At 45.4% G+C, this 20,823-nt stretch overlaps 1 protein-coding gene across 2 annotated transcripts in view; it reads left to right on the top strand.

Moving 5' to 3' along the window:
• LOC147121439 (D-beta-hydroxybutyrate dehydrogenase, mitochondrial-like) overlaps positions 1 to 20,823 on the top strand; it is a 496,438-nt gene that overhangs the window by 3,987 nt on the left and 471,628 nt on the right. Inside the window, exon 2 of one of the 2 annotated variants that reach the window (XM_085981684.1) lies at positions 6,620 to 6,772. The exons of the other annotated variant lie outside the window; for it this stretch is intronic. Coding sequence (XP_085837810.1) covers positions 6,620 to 6,772 — 153 coding nt within the window. The remainder of the gene's footprint in view (positions 1 to 6,619; positions 6,773 to 20,823) is intronic. 2 annotated transcript variants of the gene reach the window in all.

Below are 20,823 nucleotides of genomic sequence, written 5' to 3'. Positions count from 1 at the left end.
TTTCTACTGTGACCCACTTAGTGGTTGTATCACGTGGATTTGGTCCCCTGTTCCAAATATTTGCACAGCACTGACTAAAGGTGACACCCTTTCCACCACTGAATATCTTTAGACCGGAACCAAATTCGGTGTGGCGCCTTGCTATAGACAGAGGCCATTTACTTCCCTTCATGTGTACAGGTGCTTAAACTGAATGCAGGTGGACAATTGTTTTTTGATAACCTCAGGAAAGGGGTCCAGATGCAGTCAGAAGTGCTGAATCTTTATCATAACCGGGTTATTTCACGAACTGTCAGGGTAAATAGGTGCTGGTTGATATGTATGTGTTTCAACCTTGCTGGTGTCCTGGACTATGGACCTTGGCCATTCTCAATGGTTTCTCAATGATAAAAAAATAAAGTAACAAAGTGCCTTTAAACTCCAACAATCTGTCCTGAAGAACTTTCTACGGTCTATAGACAATAATGCCCACCTACTTGAAGTACAACGTTCAGCTTATTTAGGGGAGTATTTGCTGTTGAGAACTTTTTTTGCCTAGATATCATATTGGGGCTGATTTTAAGTTGGCTTAATCGCCGTGGGAAGAGGCTCACAATGGGGTCGGTAGACTTCTTTCTCTTTTTTTCTTAGGCAGTCCCTCGGAACCGAGGATGACTTGCTTCCACATTAAAAATGAGTTCGCAGGTGACTGATGAGTCCAATGCGGAACCTACAGTCTCTGTCACAGGTGGGGCAGATGGTGGTTGAAGGGGTGGGTGGGTGGGGTGCTTGGGTTGACGTGCGCTCCTTGTGCTTGGCTTCCGCTTGCTCCTGGTGAAGAGACTCTAGGTGTTCGGCTTTTTCCCGGATGCTTTTCCTCCACTTTGTGCAGTCTTGGGCCAGGGATTCCCAGGTGTCGGTGGGGATGTTACACTTTTTCAAGGAGGCTTTGAGGGTGTCCTTGAAGTGTTTCCTCTGCCCACCTGGGGCTCTCTTGCCGTGCCGGGCCTCCGAGTAGAGCGCTTGTTTTGGGAGTCTTGTATCGGGCATGCGGATGATGTGACCCGTCCATCAGAGCTGATTGAGCGTGGTCAGAGCTTCGATGCTGGGGACGTTAGCCTGAGCAAGAACACTGATGTTGGTGTGCCTACCCTCCCAATGGATTTGCAGGATCTTGCGGAGGCAGCGTTGGTGGTACTTCTCCAGTGCTTTGAGGTGCCTGCTGTACATGGTCCATATCTCTGAGGCATACATCAGGGCGGGTATCACTGCTGCTCTGTCGACCATGAGCTTAGTGCTGGGATTGAGGTCCTGGTCTTCAAACACTCTCTTCCTCAGGCGACCGAAGGCTGCACTGGCACACTGAAGGCGGTGTTGGACTTCGTTGTCGACATCTGCCCTTGTTGACAGTAGGCTCCCGAGGTATGGAAAGTGGTCCACGTTGTCCAAGGCCTTGTCGTGGATTTTGATAATCGGGGCAGTACTGTGTGGCGGGGGCAGGTTGGTAGAGGACCTTTGTCTTATGGATGTTTAGTGTAAGGCCCATGCTCTCGTACGCTTCGGTGAAGGTGTTGACGATGGTTTGGAGTTCGACCTCCGAGTGAGCGCAGACGCAAGCATCGTCTGCATACTGTAATTCGATGACAGAGGATGGGACGACCTTGGATCTGGACTGGAGGCAACGGATGTTGAACAGTTTCCCGTTTGTTCTGTAAATTAGCTCCACTCCAGTGGGGAGCTTACTGAGGGTGAGATGGAGCATTGCAGCAAGGAAGATCGAGAAGAGCATTGGTGCGATGACACAGCCTTGCTTGACCCCGGTTCGTACGTGAATTGGGTCTGTGGTGGAACCGTTGGTCAGGATCACGGCTTGCGTGTTTGTAAGGGGCCTTCTCTTGGATGGCTGGAGCACATGCCTGTTTCAGGTGATTGGCCCCTTCATTATGCAATTTGGACTTCTTATTTGCATAATCTTCAAGGACACATGGGTGGAGAATGTGGCATGCCCCAAAACATTTTGCAATTTGTTTCTTTCTGGAGCCAGGGTGAGCAGGTGTGCTCGTCCTGGCTGCACAGAAGTACCAAGGATCACTGCTGGCCCGGGCTCCTGACCCACCACCCTCCCTCTGCATTCTCCTCCGCCCTTCCCCTTCCCACCACCCTGGACCTACACACAAGCCAGTGTGTTGGCTGCGTCACCCAGTGTTGCACTGGCCAGGAGCCAGGACGAGCTGCAGCAGGGTGCCCATGGAAACAGTGCCCGCTCCTCAAGGCTTAGGCTTTCAGCTGGCATGAACTGGTAGGGTGATTGGCACACTCTGTTAAAATGTACCCTATTGAGAGTGATGAAATGGACCTTAACCACCCATGTAGCACAGATCCCCAATAGGCAAGTCAGGAGAAACTTCTTTACCCAGAGTGTGGTCATGATGTGGAACTCGCTACCGCAAGGTATAGTTGAAGCAAATAGCATAGATGCATTTAAGGGGAAGCTAGATAAGCACATGAGGGAGAAAGGAATAGAAGGATATGTTGATGGGGGTAGATGAGGGGTGGGAGGAGGCGCTTTTTAAAAATTTGTTTATGGGATCAGGGCGTCACTGGCAATGCCAGCATTTATTGCCCATCCCTAATTGCCCTTGAGAAGGTGGTGGTGAGCCGCCTTCTTGAACCGCGGCAGTCTGTGTGGTGAAGGTACTCCCACAGTGCTGTTAGGGAGGGAGTTCCAGGATTTTGACCCAGCGCCGATGAAGGATCGGCGATATACTTCTAAGTCAGGATGGTGTGTGACTTAGAGGGGAACTTGAAGGTGGTGTTCCCATGCGCCTGCTACCCTTGTCCTTCTAGGTGGAAGAGGTCGCGGGTTTAGGAGGTGCTGCCGAAGAAGCCTTGGCGAGCATAAACACCAGCATAGCCCTGTTGGGCCGAATGGCCTGTTTCTATGCTGTAAATACTTCGTAATATTTTGTAATAACCTGTTCATGTGTAGTGTGCAAACCCCTGATGTGGGTGTGCAATGCCAGAAGAGCTTTGCATGGTGCATTATGGTGCGACCTTGACACAGTACAGGAAGTTTAAATATTGTGTTCATTTTGATATGAAATACTTGGCAAGTGGACAGCAGGGTCAAAACATTTCCGTCAGCCTATATGCATTCTACTTTGTAGCTATTAACAACAGGCTACTCAGTCTGCTCCTTACAGAATGATACCAATAAAGCTGGTAGCATTATTCTACTCCTTGCTCAGCTTGACATTTCCACTTGTGGGGAGTCCAAACCTACGGGCCATAAATATAAAACTATCATTAATCAATCCAATAAGAAATTCAGGAGAAACTTCCTTACTTAAGAGAGTGGTTAGAATGTGAAACCTGCAACCACATGGAGTAGCTGAGGTGAATAGCATAGATGCATTTGAAGGGAAGCTAGATAAGTACATGAGGGAGAAAGGAACAGAAGGATATATTGATGAGATTAGAAGAAGTAAGGTGGTTGGATGCTTGTGTGGAGCATAAACACCAGCATAGACCCGTTGGGCCAAATTGCCTGTTTCTGTGCTGTAAATACTATGTAATAGCTAGGGACAGTGGGAGAAGGAGAACGAAATTGAGCAAAGCCTTTCCACCATCTACAAGGCACAAGTCAGGAGTGTGATGGAATACTCTCCACTTGCCTGGATGGGTGCAGCTGCAACAACATTCAAGAAGCTGGACACCATCCAGGACAAAGCAGCCTGCTTGAATGGCACCCATCCACCACCTTAAACATTCACTCCCTCCACCACTGGCGTACCGTGGCTGCAGTGTGTACCATCTACAAGATGCAGTGCAGCAACTCGCCAAGGCTTCATTGACAGCACCTCCCAAACCCGCGACCACTACCACCTAGAAGGACAAGGGCAGCAGGTGCATGGGAACACCACCGACTCCAAGTTCCCCTCCAAGTTCCACACGACCATCCTGACTTGGAAATATATCACTGTTCCTTTATCGTCGCTGCTGTGTCAAAATCCTGGAACTCCCTACCTAATAACACTGTGGGAGTACCTTCACCACATAGACTGCAGCGGTTCAAGAACACGGCTCACCACCACCTTCTGAAGGGCAGTTGGGGATGGACAATAAATGGTGGCCTTGCCAGCGACACCCACATCCCAGAACGAATAAAAAAAAGCCTTAGTGAAATTAGATCAGTCCTTGAGATCTGGGCGGGGTAGGATTTTTAAACCCTGCGCCACTGGCTGAACTTTGCACACATCAGAAAACCACAAGAAGCACATTTGCGATTTTCTAATAACATGGCAACTGTCCATCTCAAAAGATGATATTGTAGAACCGTTCAGCCACTCACGATGTTGCAAAATGGCAAAGTAACTGAAGAGTCTAATTCTCGGAACAACAGTCCTTGCCACAAGTGGTGCAAGTGTAGATCACAGATGAAAACCATACAGTATTAACTCTAATGCACTTTCCTCTTTGCTCTCTTCTCTGTCCTTTCTTTCGGCCACCTCTTTGGCTCCCCTATGCAGTGCAGCCCTCCGGTGTGGCCTGCTGTTAGTCACCTCTTCGCAGCTTGCAGTATCAATGTAGAAAAGTTTTCAAGTCCCTGTTGCAAATGTCTTTTAAACCTGAGTCTAAGCCGGCCCAGTGGCCTTGAAGCTTCTACAAGTTCTCCATACAAAAGATCCTTTGGAATATGTCATCTTCCATCCCATATAGATGACCAAGCCACCGGAGGTGTCTGAGTTTGAGAAAAGATAATGGCCCAGAAATTCAGGTCGGGGGCTTCCCGCGGGTGCAAGCCCCCAACCTGCACTTATCTTGCGCGCCGGCCGTTGAGCTGTGGGCCCCCGTGGCATTCTGATCCGGGGCCTGCTCCAGCTGCCAGCGCGCAGTGCTTGCGTATCCCAGGGACGCAGTTAGTTCGATGCGTCCCCTGGGATCACGTGGGCCATGGGGAACCAATCGGAGCAGGGAATACTCCATTCATAAGTCTGACAGGAAGTGCTGTCAAACTTAGAAATACTACGGGCCCCTTCTTACAAAACATCACCAAATCTTCAAATAATTTTTTAAAAAACATCACATTTTTTAAATAAACTATAAATTACATGAAATAACTATTTTAAACAATAATTAAAATTTTTGAAAAATAATTTTATTTTCTAACGGGGCTAAAAATAAACTTACCTTGCTTTAAAGTATTTAAAAATAATAAACCTGTGGGGGAAAAAATGTTTTAATTTTAATTAATTCACCACTTACCTTGTAAAAAGCAGGCCTTACGCCTGCTTTTTACATTTCTAAATTCTGCAGACTTACCTTCCCTGGAAAACCTGTTTTAAAAAAAAAACGAAGTTCGATGCGCACGGGAGAGGCTGCGTGTGTTCGACCTCTGAACCCCTGCTTTCAGGTGAACGGAAGTTCCGGTTTCCCACGCATGCGCAGTGCATGCAGGAAACCGGCACTTCCATTGGGCTTACGGTGAGTACCCCGTGCGTACTCACCCGTGGAGACCCGAATTTCTGGGCCTTTAGACTTGGCAAATTAGCTTCTTCAAGTACTTTGGTGTCAGGAACTTTGCCTGCGGAGACAGCGGGTGCGGGAAGAGTTTAGGCTTCTCTCATGTCTGCTACCTTACAGCAGCATTCTCCGAACACCCGTATCTTGGCGTTCAATGTTGATGTCCTAGGATAGGAACATAGGAACAGGAGTAGGCCATTCAGCTGCTCAAGCCTGTTCCGCCATTCAATAAGAACATGGCTGATCTGTATCCTAACTCCAACCACCTGCCTTGGCTCCATATCTGCGATACCCTTGACTAACAAAAATCTGTCGTCTTCCGATTTAAAATGATTAATTGTCTCCCAGCATCCTCTGCTTTTTGTGGGAGAAAGCTCCACACTGCCACCACCCTTTGCGTGAAGAATTGTTTCCTAACTTCTCTCTTGAATGGCCTGGCTCTGATTTTAAGATCTTGTCCCCTTGTCCGATACACCCCCACCAGTGGAAAAGGTTTCTCTCTATCTACCCAAACAATTCCTTTCAAAATCCTCAATTAAATCACACCTTCTATATTGCAGGGATGCCACACACACACAGTCAATTGGCCAGATGTATTTGCTGACTTTCCATAATATTTTTCTGTCGTAAGTTCTCCACTATGTACAAGGCTCGGTCAGTGGCTTGGGGTCTTGGAAAATGTATCTTTCTAGTTTGTAATATTCATTTGCAGTCTGAGCCACATAGCCGGGCCGTGCTATCGTCTTTTTTAAATTTTCTTTCTAGGGTTGCATTGTACAATTTATGTCTCCAGGCTTTTTCAGGGGCTCTTTTTTCTGTTTTTTCCTGAATAAATTCCCATATCAGTTAACTTGTTTTTTTATCTCTCCTCAGCAAAGTATCCGTCCGTTTGTATGTTCTTTTCTTGGGGGGGAAAGGTGACCTTTTCACTAAGTTCTAATCTTGCCATACTGCAACAAAATCTGGTGGATAATTTTAATTGCTTCATAGCGTGACCTACAATATGACTGTGGCCCTTCTAAATACAGTAGATTCTCTCAAGCACTGAATGAGTACTTTGTTTACAGCCACATACACTGTTGTTGAACTCTACTGACGAGCTGAATTTTTATTTCAGGTCTGTGGGGATTAGTTAACAATGCTGGAATTACAGCATGGAGTGAGGTGGAATGGAACAACATTCAGGCCTATCAAAGACAAGCTGACGTTAACCTGTGGGGAAGCATCCGAATGGCGATAGCTTTCATTGCACTTCTTCGACAATCTAAAGGTTTGTTCAAGTATTGTAGCTGTCTCAATTTCAATCAAAACTCACATTCACATTCCTACTTAATGTAGAGTGCACAGCTTTCATTTGGACCTGTAGAACCACTAAGGCAGGTTAATGCCAATGCTTTATCAACTGTTTGAAGCTCCCCTGCCCATCCCCCCCCCACCAAATAGCTCTTTCAGAAAGCTTGTTATTCATCTAGGGAAATACCTTCTGCTTGGATGCTGCTTTGTCTGCCAGGCAGGCCTGATAATGTTTAGGACAGAATGTCCAGAACAGTTGTATTCATGTAAAACTGGAAAAACTAGGAAAGAAGAAGGGATGATTATCGAGAGAATTCTGGTGGTGGGGAGTGGGAGGTGGTGGTGAGGGGGGGTGGAGAAAACTAGCAAAAGCTGGCCAGCACCTTCAAAAAGCTGCTTCCAAAATGGGCAAAATTTATGGTAAGGCCGGTTCTGATACGCTTCCACCCTTTTTTTCAAACACAGGTGTTTCTTGTGCCTGCCTTCCCCCATCACACCAACATCATGGGCAAGGTAAAACTGGCAGGATAATGCCACTCACCGGACATCCTGGCAGTTCCGCCTTTTTTATCCCCAGTGCACACTTTGACTGCACGAAGCCGGCGTGCTTGTTTCCTCACCATAGTGGAATTGTGCCCACAATACCTGGTTTCCTAACAGTAATTGACTGCAAATTAATTGATGCAAGGGAGCATTTCACAGTGCCATGCATCCCTCACTATCATTTGCAAGTACCAGCACAGCTGCATACATCACAGAATATTGGGTTTAGATGCTTATTAATGCATGAGACGTCATTTCAACATAATACTTTATTAATCAAAGTCCATGCAAACTCATTTAGACATAACGTTAATAGACAGTTAACAGGAATCTACCAGATCTATTCTAATACAAGCAGCAATGAAGTAATTGATGACAGACATATATGGTTGGGACACTCGGCTAGGTTGGGAGGCTGTCTTGCGTTCTCCTGAAGTGACAGATAGCAAGAGCTTTTTCCTCTCTTTATAGTCATTTCATTGCTTATATATGGTCACATTTGTGGCCGTGTCAGTTGCGAAGAGGATGTGAAGAGGCTTCAAGGGGATCTTGACAGGCTCAGTGAGTGGGCAAGAACATGGCAGATGGAATATAATATGGATAAATGTGAAGTTATCCACTTTGGTAGAAAAACCATAAAGGCAGAGTATTTCCTAAATGGTGAAAGATTGGGGAATGCAGTTGCTCAAAGGGACCTGGGTGTCCTTGTACATGAGTCACTGAAAGTGAATGTGCAGGTGCAGCAAGCCATTAGGAAGGCAAATCCTGGTCTTCATTACAAGAGGATTTGAGTACAGGTGTAAAGAAGTCTTACTCCAATTATATAGGGTCTTGGTGAGACCACACCTGGAGTACTGTGTACAATTTTGGTCTCCTTACCTAAGGAAGGATATACTTGCCATAGAGGGAGTGCAATGAGGGTTCACGAGATTGAATCCTGGGATGGCGGGACTGTCGTATGAGAAGAGATTGAGTAAACTAGGCCTGTATTCTCTTGAATTCAGAAGAATGAGAAGGGATCTCATTGAAGCATACAAAATTATTACAGGGCTTGATCAGATGGATGCTGGGAGAATGTTTCCCTTAGCTGGGGAGTCTAGAACCAGGGGCCACAGCCTCAAGATAAAGGGTAGGCCATTCAGGACTGAGATGAGAAGAAATTTCTTCACACAGAGGGTGGTGAATCTTTGGAATTCTCTACCCCAGAGGGCTGTGGAGGCTCAGTCATTGGGTATATTCAAAACCGAAGTCAGTAGATTTCTGACTAGTAAGGGCATCAAGGGAAATGGTGATAGGGCCGGTGAATGGAGTTGAGGCAGAAGATCAGCCATGATCTCATTGAATGGCGGAGCAGGCTCGAAGGGCCGAATGGCCTACTCCTGCTCCTATTTCTTATGTTCTTTACAATTCACGTAAGTCATCAGGTTTTAACTTGTGACACTTAGGTTATTAGGTTTAACTTCATTGGGCATCATATGACCCTTAGGTCATCAAGACAGTCTTCAGCCAATTCGATTCACTCCACGTGATTTTAAGAAATGGCTGAGCGCACTGGATACAGCAAAGGCTACGGGCCCCATCAACATCCCGGCTGTCGTGCTGAAGACTTGAGCTCCAGAACTGGCCGCGACTCTAGCCAAGCTGTTCCATTATAGCTACAACACTGGCATCTATCCGACAATGTGGAAATCTGCCCAGGTATGTCCTGTCCATAAAAAGCAGGACAAATCCAATCCGTCCAATTACTGTCCCATCCGTCTACTCTCGATCATCAGCAAAGTGTCGACAGTGCTATCAAGCAGCACTTACTCACCAATAACCTGTTCACTGATGCTCAGTTTGGGTTCCGTCAGGACCACTTGGCTCCAGAACTCATCACAGCCATGGTCCAAACATGAACATGAAAGCCGAATTCCAGAGGTGAGAGTGATTGTCCTTGAGATCAAGGCAGCATTTGACCGTGTGTGGCACCAGGAAACCCTAGTAAAACTGAACTCAATGGGAGTCGGGAAAAAACCTCCACTGGCTGGAGTCATATCTACCACAAAAGAAGATGGTTGTGGTTGTTGGAGGTCAATCATCTCAACCCCAGGACAGCACTGCAGGAGTTCCTCAGGGCAGTGTTCTAGGTCCAACCATCTTCAGCTGCTTCATCAATGGCCTTCCCTCCATCATAAGGTCAGCAGTGGGGATGTTAGCTGCTGATTGCACAGTGTTCAGTGCCATTCGCAACTCCTCAGATAATGAAGCAGTCCATGCCCACATGCAGAAAGACCTAGATGACATTCAGGCTTGGGCTAAGTGGCAAGTAACATTTGTGCCACACAAGTGCCAGGCAATAACAATATCCAACAAGAGAGTCTAACCACCGCCCCTTGACATTCAACAGCATTACAATAACTGAATCCCCCACCATCAACATCCTGGGGAATCACCATTGACCAGAAACTTAACTGGACCAGCCACACAAAAACTGTGGCTGGGTATTCTGCGGAGAGTGTCTCACCTCCTGACTCCCCAAAGCCTTTACACCATCTACAAGGCACAAGTCAGGAGTGTGATGGAATACTCTCCACTTGCCTGGATGAGTGCAGCTCGAACAACACTCGAAGCTCAACGCCATCCAGGACAAAGCAGCCTGCTTGATTGGCACCCCATCCACCACCTTAAACATTCACTCCCTCCACCACTGCGCACCGTGGCAGCAGTGTGTACCATCTACAAGATACACTGCAGCAACTCGCCAAGGCTTCTTCAGCAGCACCTCCGAAACGTGTAACCTCAACAACCTAGAAGGACAAGGGCAGCAGGTGCATGGGAACACCATCACTTGCAAGTTCCCTTCCAAGTCACACACCATCCTGACTTGGAAATATATCGCTGTTCCTTCATCGTCGCTGGGTCAAAATCCTGGAACTCCCTCCCTAAGCACTGTGAGAGTACCTTCACCACACGGACTGCAACGGTACAAGAAGGCGGCTCACCACCACCTTCTCAAGGGCAACTAGGGATGGGCAATAAATGCTGGCCTTGCCAGCGATGTCCACATCCCATGAACGAATTTAAAAAATAAAAAAAATTGCTGAACACGTATAATCATCAGGGCCTCATCCTTATCAGATCCTGTTCCATTGTGTAAAATTATCATCCTTTTTGACAGGGGTCAACTATCTTTCATTACACATGTCACTGCTAGAATACCTTCCTGCACAGCTGTTTAAAATGATACACTTCTGCTTCCTGTACGGTTTGCTCAAGATGTTTTATCATGAGTTTTAGGGGCTTCAGAAAGGCTACGTGCAGAAGCACACATTGGGCCAGAAATTCCAGGCCAGAAGCGTGAGTACGGTCGGCTTACTCACGCTTCTGGCCGTTGGAAATGCCGGCGTTCAGCAGGAACAGCGCATGCGGGGAACGCCGGCATTTCCAGACCTCGAGCGCGTGCGACTGCACAGGCAGCGCTTGCGCAGTGAACTTCGTGGATTTCATTCATGAAATCCGTGAGGGTAAGTCCTCAGAACTTACACTGAAAAAAAGCAAGAGTAAAGTGGTTCATTGGCTGCGGAGGAAGATATATTTTATCGTGGAGCTTTTGAAATGCAATATTTTTGTTTGGGAAAGGGAGGGAAGTTATTTTAAGAAATTTTAAGTAAGTTTTAAAGTTAAAATTTTTTTTTTTTTTTTTTTTTTTTTAAAGGGTTTTCAGAACGTTAGGTAGAAGGAGCAATTGTGGCTGTGTGAATGGAATGTGAGAATGAGTTATGTATGTATGTCCACATATATTCCTTTACGTATATGTATGTATGTTTTATATTCCTTTACTATGAATGTATGTTTTTAATTATGATTTTCCAATAAGTTACTTTCTCTGAAAGTCATAATTAAATAATACATTCATACACATAAGTAAAGGAATATATACATAACACGCAAAGGAATATATACAGACATACATACTTTCAGAAGCTCCACGATAATAAATATCTTCCTCCGCAGCCTCTGTAGCAACTGTACCTATGCTTTTTTCATGTGTAAGTTGTAATGACTGGACCTCACTGAAAGCATTAATGAAAGCGGCGAATTATATTGCGCACGCGCTGCATGTGCAGTCGCACGCGTTCTGCCTCTGAACCCCTTCGTTCAGAGGACAGGAAATGCCGGTTTTCCCCACATGCACTGTGCATGCTGAAAACCGGCATTTCATCCGGCCAGATGCGTAAGTACCCCGACCGTACTAGCGCATTTGGAAGGGAATTATTGGGCCAACATTTTACATGTCAATAAAATAAAAAATTTAACACTTGCACCACTTGCCCCCTCGCACCTGCGACTGAGGGTCCAAGGAGGTGTATTGCGCAAGAGGCCATCATCGGACGTATCCTCACACTGTTCCCTTTGGGGAACTGTATGAAGTGGTGGAAGGATTTATGGCCGTGATTAACGCTCATTCCGTGACCGTAACCATCTTTGAACCAGCCATTAGGGTGGTTAGTCATATGGCGGGAGGGTTTTACGGGCTCCCACAACCCATCTGAGGAGGGGGGGGCGGCCACCAACACCCACGGACGCAAGTATCCCGCTGGATGTCCACCCAGAATTTAAAGTTGGAGCTCCGACTCCACTTGCCGGGACTGTCTGGAGTGGGGTTCAAAACCCTACTCCTTCTGGCCCAGCGGCGGGGATGCTTACTGCTACGCAAAAGGCCCACTCCGCACAAAAGGTGACACCCATACGTTTCCTGCGCCTTTTCCCTCCCCGTGACTGGAGCCCTATGCTGCCATTTCACGTTGCTAATCGGATTGGGCCTTTGTCATAGCGGTAGGATCCCTGCCGCTGGGCCAGATCAGGGTAGGGTTTCGAACCCCGCTCCAGACAGTCCCGGCAAGTGGAGTCGGAGCTCCGGCTCTAAATTCTGGGTTGACATCCAGTGGGATATTTGCGTCCGTGGGTGTGGGTGGCCCCCCCTCCTTGTATAGCTTGTGGGAGCCCGTAAAACCCTCCCGCCATAGGACTAACCGCCCTAATGGCTGGTTCAAAGATGGTTACGGTCACGGAATGAGCGTTAATCACGGCCATAAATCCTTCCACCACTTCATACAGTTCCCCAAAGGGAACAGTGTGAAGACACGTATGACGACGACATTGCTAAATAAATAAATGGAATTAAAAAAATTCTTTTAGGGCTTTTAAAAGTCTTTAAATTGCTTTAATTCTCTTTAAAACTACTTCAGATTACTCAAAATAATGTAAACATTTTAAAAAGTTTATAAAAGTTACCAAAATCTTCAAAAAACTTCCAAAAACCTATTTAAACTGCTGCTTTGCATGTAAAAAAGCAAAGCAGCTTGACAGAATCATTGGGGGCGTGTCCAGTGAAACTGAGACCTCAAGGGGCGTGTCTCACTTACACTGCACGCTCCTGGGTCCGCGCTGGCTGCGCTCCTGGGCGGCGTGACGTCATACGCTGCCCGGGATTCTTGCTTCAGTTTCTGGAAGTGCAGGCGTCCCTGGAGCTGATCGGCAGGAGCGCGGGGTAAGTGCAAATACGGGGCTTGCACGCGCTGCAAGCCCCGTTCTGGAATTTCTGGCCCATTGCTTTCTTAGGCTAATTTCTTTACCCATATTGCTACACTTTATCCTACCCATAATTTGGCCTTGGTTTCAGTAAAAAGCTGCCAAAGCGACTCTATTCTCCAACACAGAGGCTGCAGTTCGTGAACATGAACAGTCGCAGGTGGTGGTGACAGAGAGCATTGGCGACCTTCACTTCCATTAGCAGTGCTGACCCTATGGTGCTGGCTGCAGATGTCCTTGTGCTGTGCAACTGACTCCCTGCTAACTTGCAGCATGTGGAACGAGTCCACCTATATCATCAGATTGCTGTTTGTGGGAGCTTGCTGTGTGCTAATTGGCTGTCACGTTTCCTACATTACAACAGTGACTACACTACAAAAGTAATTCATTGGCTGTAAAACGCCTTGGGACATCCTGAGGTTGTGAAAAACGCTATATAAATGCAGGTCTTTTCATTCTATAACGTAGGTGTGCTAAAGCCTGCGAATGTACTTGGTGGCATTATGCATGTCTATAATCTCCCTAACATGCCTTCTTTCATTTTGTACCATTTCAACCATGAAGCACTGTATTTGGGGCAGTTCAGAGATAAGCAGAATTATTTTTACCCACTTAGTTGTTACGATCTGGAGTGTACTACTTGAAAGGGTGGTGGAAGCAGATTCAATAGTAACTTTCAAAAGGGAATTGGATAAATACTTGAAAAGGAAAAATGTGCAGGGCTATGAGAAAAGAGCAGTGGTGTGGAACTAATTGGAGAGCTCTTTCAAAGAGCCAGCACAGGCACAATCGGCCCAGTGGCCTCCTTCTGTGCTGTATGATTCTATATAACCGTCAACAATAAATGTATTTTGATTTGCCAAAAGCCAAAGGTCTAGCTTGCTCTAAGAGGCCTTGTTACTCCTGTGAAAGTTTGTATTGGAAGGGCCGCTTCTTCTGGTGCCCTCTTGTTTTCATCTCTTATTCTTCTGGTGTCTTGGATCGGCTTTCTGTTAAATTAGCAGACAATATGTGGCTATTTTAGGTAGGCCTCATGGTTATGATACTGGACTAGCAATCAGTTCAAAACACCAAGTTGTGAAATTGAATTCAATTAATCTGGTAATTTGTGGGCTGGCATCAGGAAGAGAATGGCCAAGAAATCTACTACATTGTTGTTAATACCCAGCAGGCTCAGTAGTATCCTTCAGGGAGCTTACTGCTCCTACCTGGGCTGACCAACGTGTCGCTGCAGCCCCATACTATGTTTGACCCTTAATGCAACTAGGGATGGGCAATTAATGCCACCTTGCCTGTACTGCCCATATCCCCAGAACAATTATTTTTAAAATGTGTATAGTTGTAATTAAAGCATATCTTACACCCAAGGTCTGAGCTCCTGTTAAGATTGAAAATTCAATTTTTGGGAATCAAGCACAACTTAAGAAGGGAATGAGCAAATGAAAAACCCCACCATTACAATGTCCTCAACTGGTGTAGGAGAAATATGGGAATTCACCTTGCTATAGTTGGACTCTACTGTATATGATGCTGTATTTGGCTTGGCAGGTTGTTCTACATTCAACAACAACTACTTGCATTTATATAGTGGCTTTAATGTAGAAAAACATCACACGGTGCCTTCACCAACATTCACCAACCAGAAGATATTCTCCCAATTGCCTAAATAATGTGCAGCATTGGTTGAAAACCATTTAATTGTTTAATGAGAAATCATGAAATCAACAGCTACACAAAGTTGTATCTCTAATATTTTATTTTCCTAATTCCACATGTGCAAAAATAACCGAGTATTAGAGTATTCATCACAAATAGAGCAGTAATTATGGTTCAGAATTGAATCCGCACAGCAGTAGCTACTGGGAATCCGGATTCCCAGCCGGCTTCAGGTAAACATGCACAGCAGGTTAAACCAGAGGCTTCAGGCCTCATTATCATATTTAAAATGCCAACCTGCCTCCTGGCAGTGGGTTGGTTGCCTGCCCCCGCACCCCCCCCGTCCTGCCTGAGTAAAAGTTGAAAGTGGGTGGGTTGGGGGAGGGATTTAGATTTTTTTTCAACTTTAACTTCCCTCCGCCCATTTTTTCATGTGAAAATTCCCCCCCCAAAGTACTCATTTGAAAAGAGACGGCTGAGGGGTGACCTAACAGAGTTCTTTAAAATGCTGAAAGATTTTGATAGCGTGGATATAGAGAGAATGTTTCCACTTGTGGGGAACAGCAAAATTAGAGGTCATCAATATAAGATAGTCACCAAGAAATCCAATAGGGAATTCAGAAGAAACCTCTTTACCCAAAGAGTGGTGAGAATGTGGAACTCACTACCACAGGGAGTGGTTGAGGTGAATAGTATAGATGCATTTAAGGGGAAGCTAGAAAAGCATATGAGGGAGAAGGGAATAGAGGGTTATGCTGATAGTTAACTGAGGAAGGATGGGATGAGGCTTGAGTGCAGCATAAATGCCAGCGTGGACTGGCTTGGTGGAATGGCCTGTTTCCGTGCTGTATATTCTATGTAATCCTATGCCTGCATCTGTCTTTAATGAGCTCACATTCCCCATTAGCACTCTCTTTCTCTCATTACTTTCCTTGTATCCCTTTGTTGCTTTTTAAAGCTGTCCCAGTCTGTTGGATTTCTACTTTTATTGCGTTTGTGCAAGTCCTTTTTTTTTAGCTCGATATTGTCTCTCTCTTCATTCATTGACCATGGCTGCTTAACTACAGAAATGGAACCTTTGCCTACTTCCCACTATTTGTCTGTATATTTACCCATTAACAGTTCAGCCCAGTTTCCTTCATTTCTTATTCCTTCAAGATTTATCTTAATTAAATTTTAAAACCTTGGGTTGTGACTCTCCCTTCTCCCTCTCAAACCTAATATATTCAATCATATTATGATCACTATTAAGATGTTCCAAACCTAATCAGCTGCTGCTCCTGCACTGATGGGTCCTATATTCAGGTGGCAATCAATTACTCTTGGATACATTGCCATTTGAATATGGCATTATGGTACACTTGCTTCTCATAACTATTGATAAGTATTCCTATATGAGACATATATTTGCCAGGATCCAGGTAGTCCAGGTGCACCCACAAAAGTGTCATTGGGACATGGAGGGGCAGGCAGAAGAAATACTTGTTCCCTCATCCACTGGAAGTTCTTGTGGCAGCGAGAAAACAACAGAAGCCTGGCAGAAATAAAAACACAAAATACTGGAAATACTCAGCAGGTCAGGCAGCATCTGTGGAGAGAGAAACAGAGAGAATGTTTCAGGTCAATGACCTTTCGTCAGAACTGGGAAAAGTTGGAGATGTAAAAGGTTTTTAAGCAAGTGGGGAGAGGGGGGAGGAGAGGAAAGAACAAAAGGGAAGGTCTGTGATAGGGTGGAAGGCAGGAGAGATTAAGAGACAAAAGGGATGATGGTGCAAGGCCAAAGGAGATGCACTGGGGAAAAATGTAATCTCATTTTTTACTCAGATCAGCCAGCGGCTTGGATCACAGCAATAAAATCACACTATACCAGGGTTAAGCAGGAAAGAACTGCTAATGGGTCCAAACTGAAAATTAAGAAACCAGGGGACAATGCAACCACGACTGTCAACATGTACGATAACGGAACAATATTAGTGCAAGGCAACCTCGACAACTTTGAAACGGCCTTCAAGACACTGAAAGAAATAACTGAGAGGGGAAGGAACAGCCCCAGAGTGGCTAACAGGGGAAAAGCGACCTGCACTCCCCCCACCATTGACAACTCACCAGGAGTAAATCAGCTTGGTCAGGAGGTGAACGAGCCACACAGTTCTAACCAGACACTAACCCCGGGGCCCCACAGCCACATGATACAACTGACTAACCCCAGCGTAATTACCAGGGAGGAAGCCACACATAGTCCCCCTACCAATTCCAGCTCACCAAGAGAAGAGCAGCCTAGCCAGGAAGTGAGTGAGCCCTCCAGGGCCGACCAGACACATAGCCCGGGATCACACAGCCAGATACAACTAAAGGATAAATTTAATCAGTTAGAGACAGAGATGGTTAAACTTAGAGAGGAGGTCCTTAAACTGAAACACGAACAAAAGCAAGAGAGGGAGAGATACTGGAGAGAGCTGAATCGACTTGAGAATCAGGTGAAAGAGCTGCAGGAAAACAAAGAGAGCCATAGAGGAGAGATAGCACCATTAGACCAGCAGTCAGAGGCTAGAGATAAGACAATACAGAGCCCGACTGAACAGCTGCACTCCCACACTGAACAACAGCAGCAGACACACAATACAAGGGGTGCCACACAGACCGACCAGCATACTGAAGCTCAGTCTTCCCCCACCACTGGGGAACCACAAGCGAGCCGCTCACAAGAGGAGCGCACACACCAGACACGACCACCCCAGCCCAACACACACGCTATGAGTCCAGGCGAAAGCCACCAGACAGTAAACACAAACAAGGCTGACATCATAATACTCATAGACTCAAATGGGAAATTTCTATGGGAGAAAAAGCTCTTCCCTAGAAGTAAAGTAGAAAAGAGCTGGTGCCCAACAACAGACAGAGCCCTGGAATGGCTGACCAAAACCCGATTAGGCTCCCCCCAACATAATAATACACACAGGCACAAATGACCTAAAGGCCCAGCAGAAAGGGGTAGCAACATCGCTCAGAGCAGTGATTAGGAAGGCAAGCAATACATTTCCAAACACTAGAATCACTGTTTCCACAATATTGCCAAGAACAGACTTTAACAGCAACACAATTCATGAGATAAATGCCAGCATAGCAAGAGACTGTGAATCAAAACACAACGTGCACCTGGCCCAACACCCCACCCTCGATGTGGAATGTCTTTACGACCGCGTCCACATCCACAGGAAACGAATATCGATCTTTGCTAAAGCCCTGAAGGACGTCGCTTTTAACCGGGTCCATACCCAGAATCCAGGAGGACCCCCCCCCCCCGACCACCAGAGATCAGCGGGGTACATACCAGGACTACGACAGAGACCACCACCACACCAACCGGGACCAGAGAGGATCCCCATGCACAACAACAATATCAGACCTGCACCACTCCTGTCCCACAGGGGAACAGGACCGCTCCCAGCCAGACAGAGGGAGAGGTGCACAGGGTGTACGCAATACCTCAGACAGAGACAATCCATTAAGAGACAATAAGCAGACGTGCAGCAGCATCTACTTCCGCCTTATGGATCAGAAAATGAAAAAAATCAAGGACTAATTAATAGAAAGAATTGTAACCAAGTAGTATTAGCATTTATAGACAACTGAGATGATCTTTTTTTCCCACATTTAGACACGACAAACACATATCATTCTTTAACATATCATAGTAAAAGATCAAACTTAACATGAAATCCTTATATATTTCAACCTGGAATATCCAAGGTCTACGCTCTTCGGTGCTCGACGTGAAGAGTAGGACCCCAGAGTTCATAGATGAAACTAAAGATCTAGATATTATCATTTTACAGGAAACTTGGTATAAAGGAAAAGGACACACTGGCCGTCCCCAAGGGTACACAGAGCTGGTGGTCCCCTCCAATAAATTACCAGGAGTAACCCAAGGCAGAGACTCCGGAGGCATACTGATTTGGTTTAAAACAGAGCTTAAGAATTGCATCAAATTTATAAAAAAGGGCGAAAACCACATGTGGCTCAAAATTGAGAGGGGGATTATCTCTAACACCCAAGATGTTTTCATTTGCGCACTCTGTATCCCCCCAATGGAATCCCCGTATTTTAAAGAGGACACCTTCTCCAACATTGAGGGGGAAATTATCCAATTCCAGGCCCAGGGGAACGTGTTGATCTGTGGTGACCTCAATTCAAGAACTGGCGAAGAACCAGACTTCACCAATAATCAGGGAAACAATTACATATTCGGGAATAACCACTTCGATATCCCTTCCCTTCCATACAGGCATAACTGCGACAAGCAGACAAATACCAACGGAAAACAGCTCCTGCAGCTCTGTCAAAGCCTGGGTCTGTACATTGTCAATGGTAGGTTCATAGGAAACCTCCTAGGAAGATCGACCTATTGCTCACCTCTTGGCTGCAGCACCGTAGACTATATGATTATGGATTTGGACCCATCCTCTTTCAGAGCATTCACAGTCAAACCACAAACAACACTGTCAGATCACAGTCAAATTACTATGTATCTTAAAAAGACAGAAACAAACAACACAGAAACACAACCCAGTAAACTGTACAACACCAAAAAATCGTACAGATGGGCCAGAAACGACACGGAAAAATACCACAAAGCAATTAGCAATGCATCAACTCAAGCTCTCTTGGACACCTTTCTGGATAACATATACACTCACAATAAAGAAGGCGTAAACCGGGCAGTGAATAACCTAAACAATATTTTTGATAATTTGGCAACAAGGTCAAACTTGAAAGCTCGCAAGAACAAACCCAAAACAAAAAACTATGAAAAATGGTTTGACCCAGATTGCCATAACATGAGGAAAAAACTTAGAAAAATATCAAACCAAAAACACAGACATCCAGAAAACGAGGAATTACGCCTTACTTATTGTCAGACACTAACACAATACAGAAACACACTCAGAACCAAAAAAGAGCAATATATTAAGAATACACTCAGCTCCATTGAGGAATCCATTGATTCCAATTGTTTCTGGGACAACTGGAATACATTACACAAAAAACAACACGACGAATTGGCCATTCAAAATGGAGACACATGGGAAAACCACTTTGAAAAATTATACCAGAAAAACACACTAAGGCCAGAGCAACACCAAATATGCAAAAAACTGGAAAAGCTCGAAATGGCCATAAAAGATAACCAAAACCCGCTAGACTCCATAATAACAGAAAAAGAACTTTTTGAAAAACTTAAGGACCTGCGACCAGGAAAAGCTTGCGGGGCAGACGGCATACTAAGTGAGATGATTAAACACACAGACGATAAAATGAAACTGGCTATCCTAAAACTCTTCAACTTGGTTCTGAGTGTCGGTTACTTCCCTGATATCTGGAACAAAGGACTCATAACGCCCATATACAAAAGTGGGGACAAAGTCGACCCAAATAACTATCGAGGCATCTGTGTAAACAGTAACCTGGGGAAGGTATTCTGTAGTATCATAAACAAAAGACTTATAAACTTCCTTGAGGAGCACAATGTCTTGAGTAAAAGCCAAATTGGATTCCTGCCAAACTATAGAACATCAGATCATATCTTCACCCTACAGACCCTAATTGACAAACACGTTCATCAAAACAAAAGCAAAATCTACGCATGCTTTATAGATTTCCAGAAGGCTTTCGATTCCATCTGGCACGACGGTTTATTCCTGAAACTTATCGAAAGCGGGGTAGGGGGAAAAACATATGATGTAATTAAATCAATGTATACAAACAACAAATGTGCAGTTAAAATTGGAGACAAACAAACAAAATACTTCCCACAGGGGCGGGGGGTGACGCAGGGCTCGCCAATCTCATCGACACTCTTTAATATTTACATAAGTGAATTGGCAAAACTACTTGAACAATCTACAGCACCCGGCCTCACCCTATATGAATCCAAGGTTAAATTCCTCCTCTATGCAGATGACCTGGTTCTGCTGTCACCAACTAAGGAGGGTCTACAGCAGAACCTGGATCTGCTGGAGTCATACTGCCAGACTTGGGCCCTGACAATAAATCCCCAAAAAACCAAAGTCCTTGTGTTCCAGCAAAGATCCAGACATCAGAGACCCAAAATAAATTTCACACTAGGAACAACCAAAATTGAACAAACCACTAACTACACATACTTGGGCTTAAAAATCAGTTCTACGGGAAATTTCAAACTGGCTGTGAATGAACTGAAAGAGAAAGCAAGAAGGGCTTTCTATGCCATTAAAA

The sequence above is a fragment of the Somniosus microcephalus genome, chromosome 3 (assembly GCF_052327205.1).
Source record: "Somniosus microcephalus isolate GS21.2 chromosome 3, FLI_Smic_1.0, whole genome shotgun sequence".
NCBI lineage: Eukaryota > Metazoa > Chordata > Chondrichthyes > Squaliformes > Somniosidae > Somniosus > Somniosus microcephalus.
This window is presented reverse-complemented; position numbering and strand designations above follow the sequence as displayed.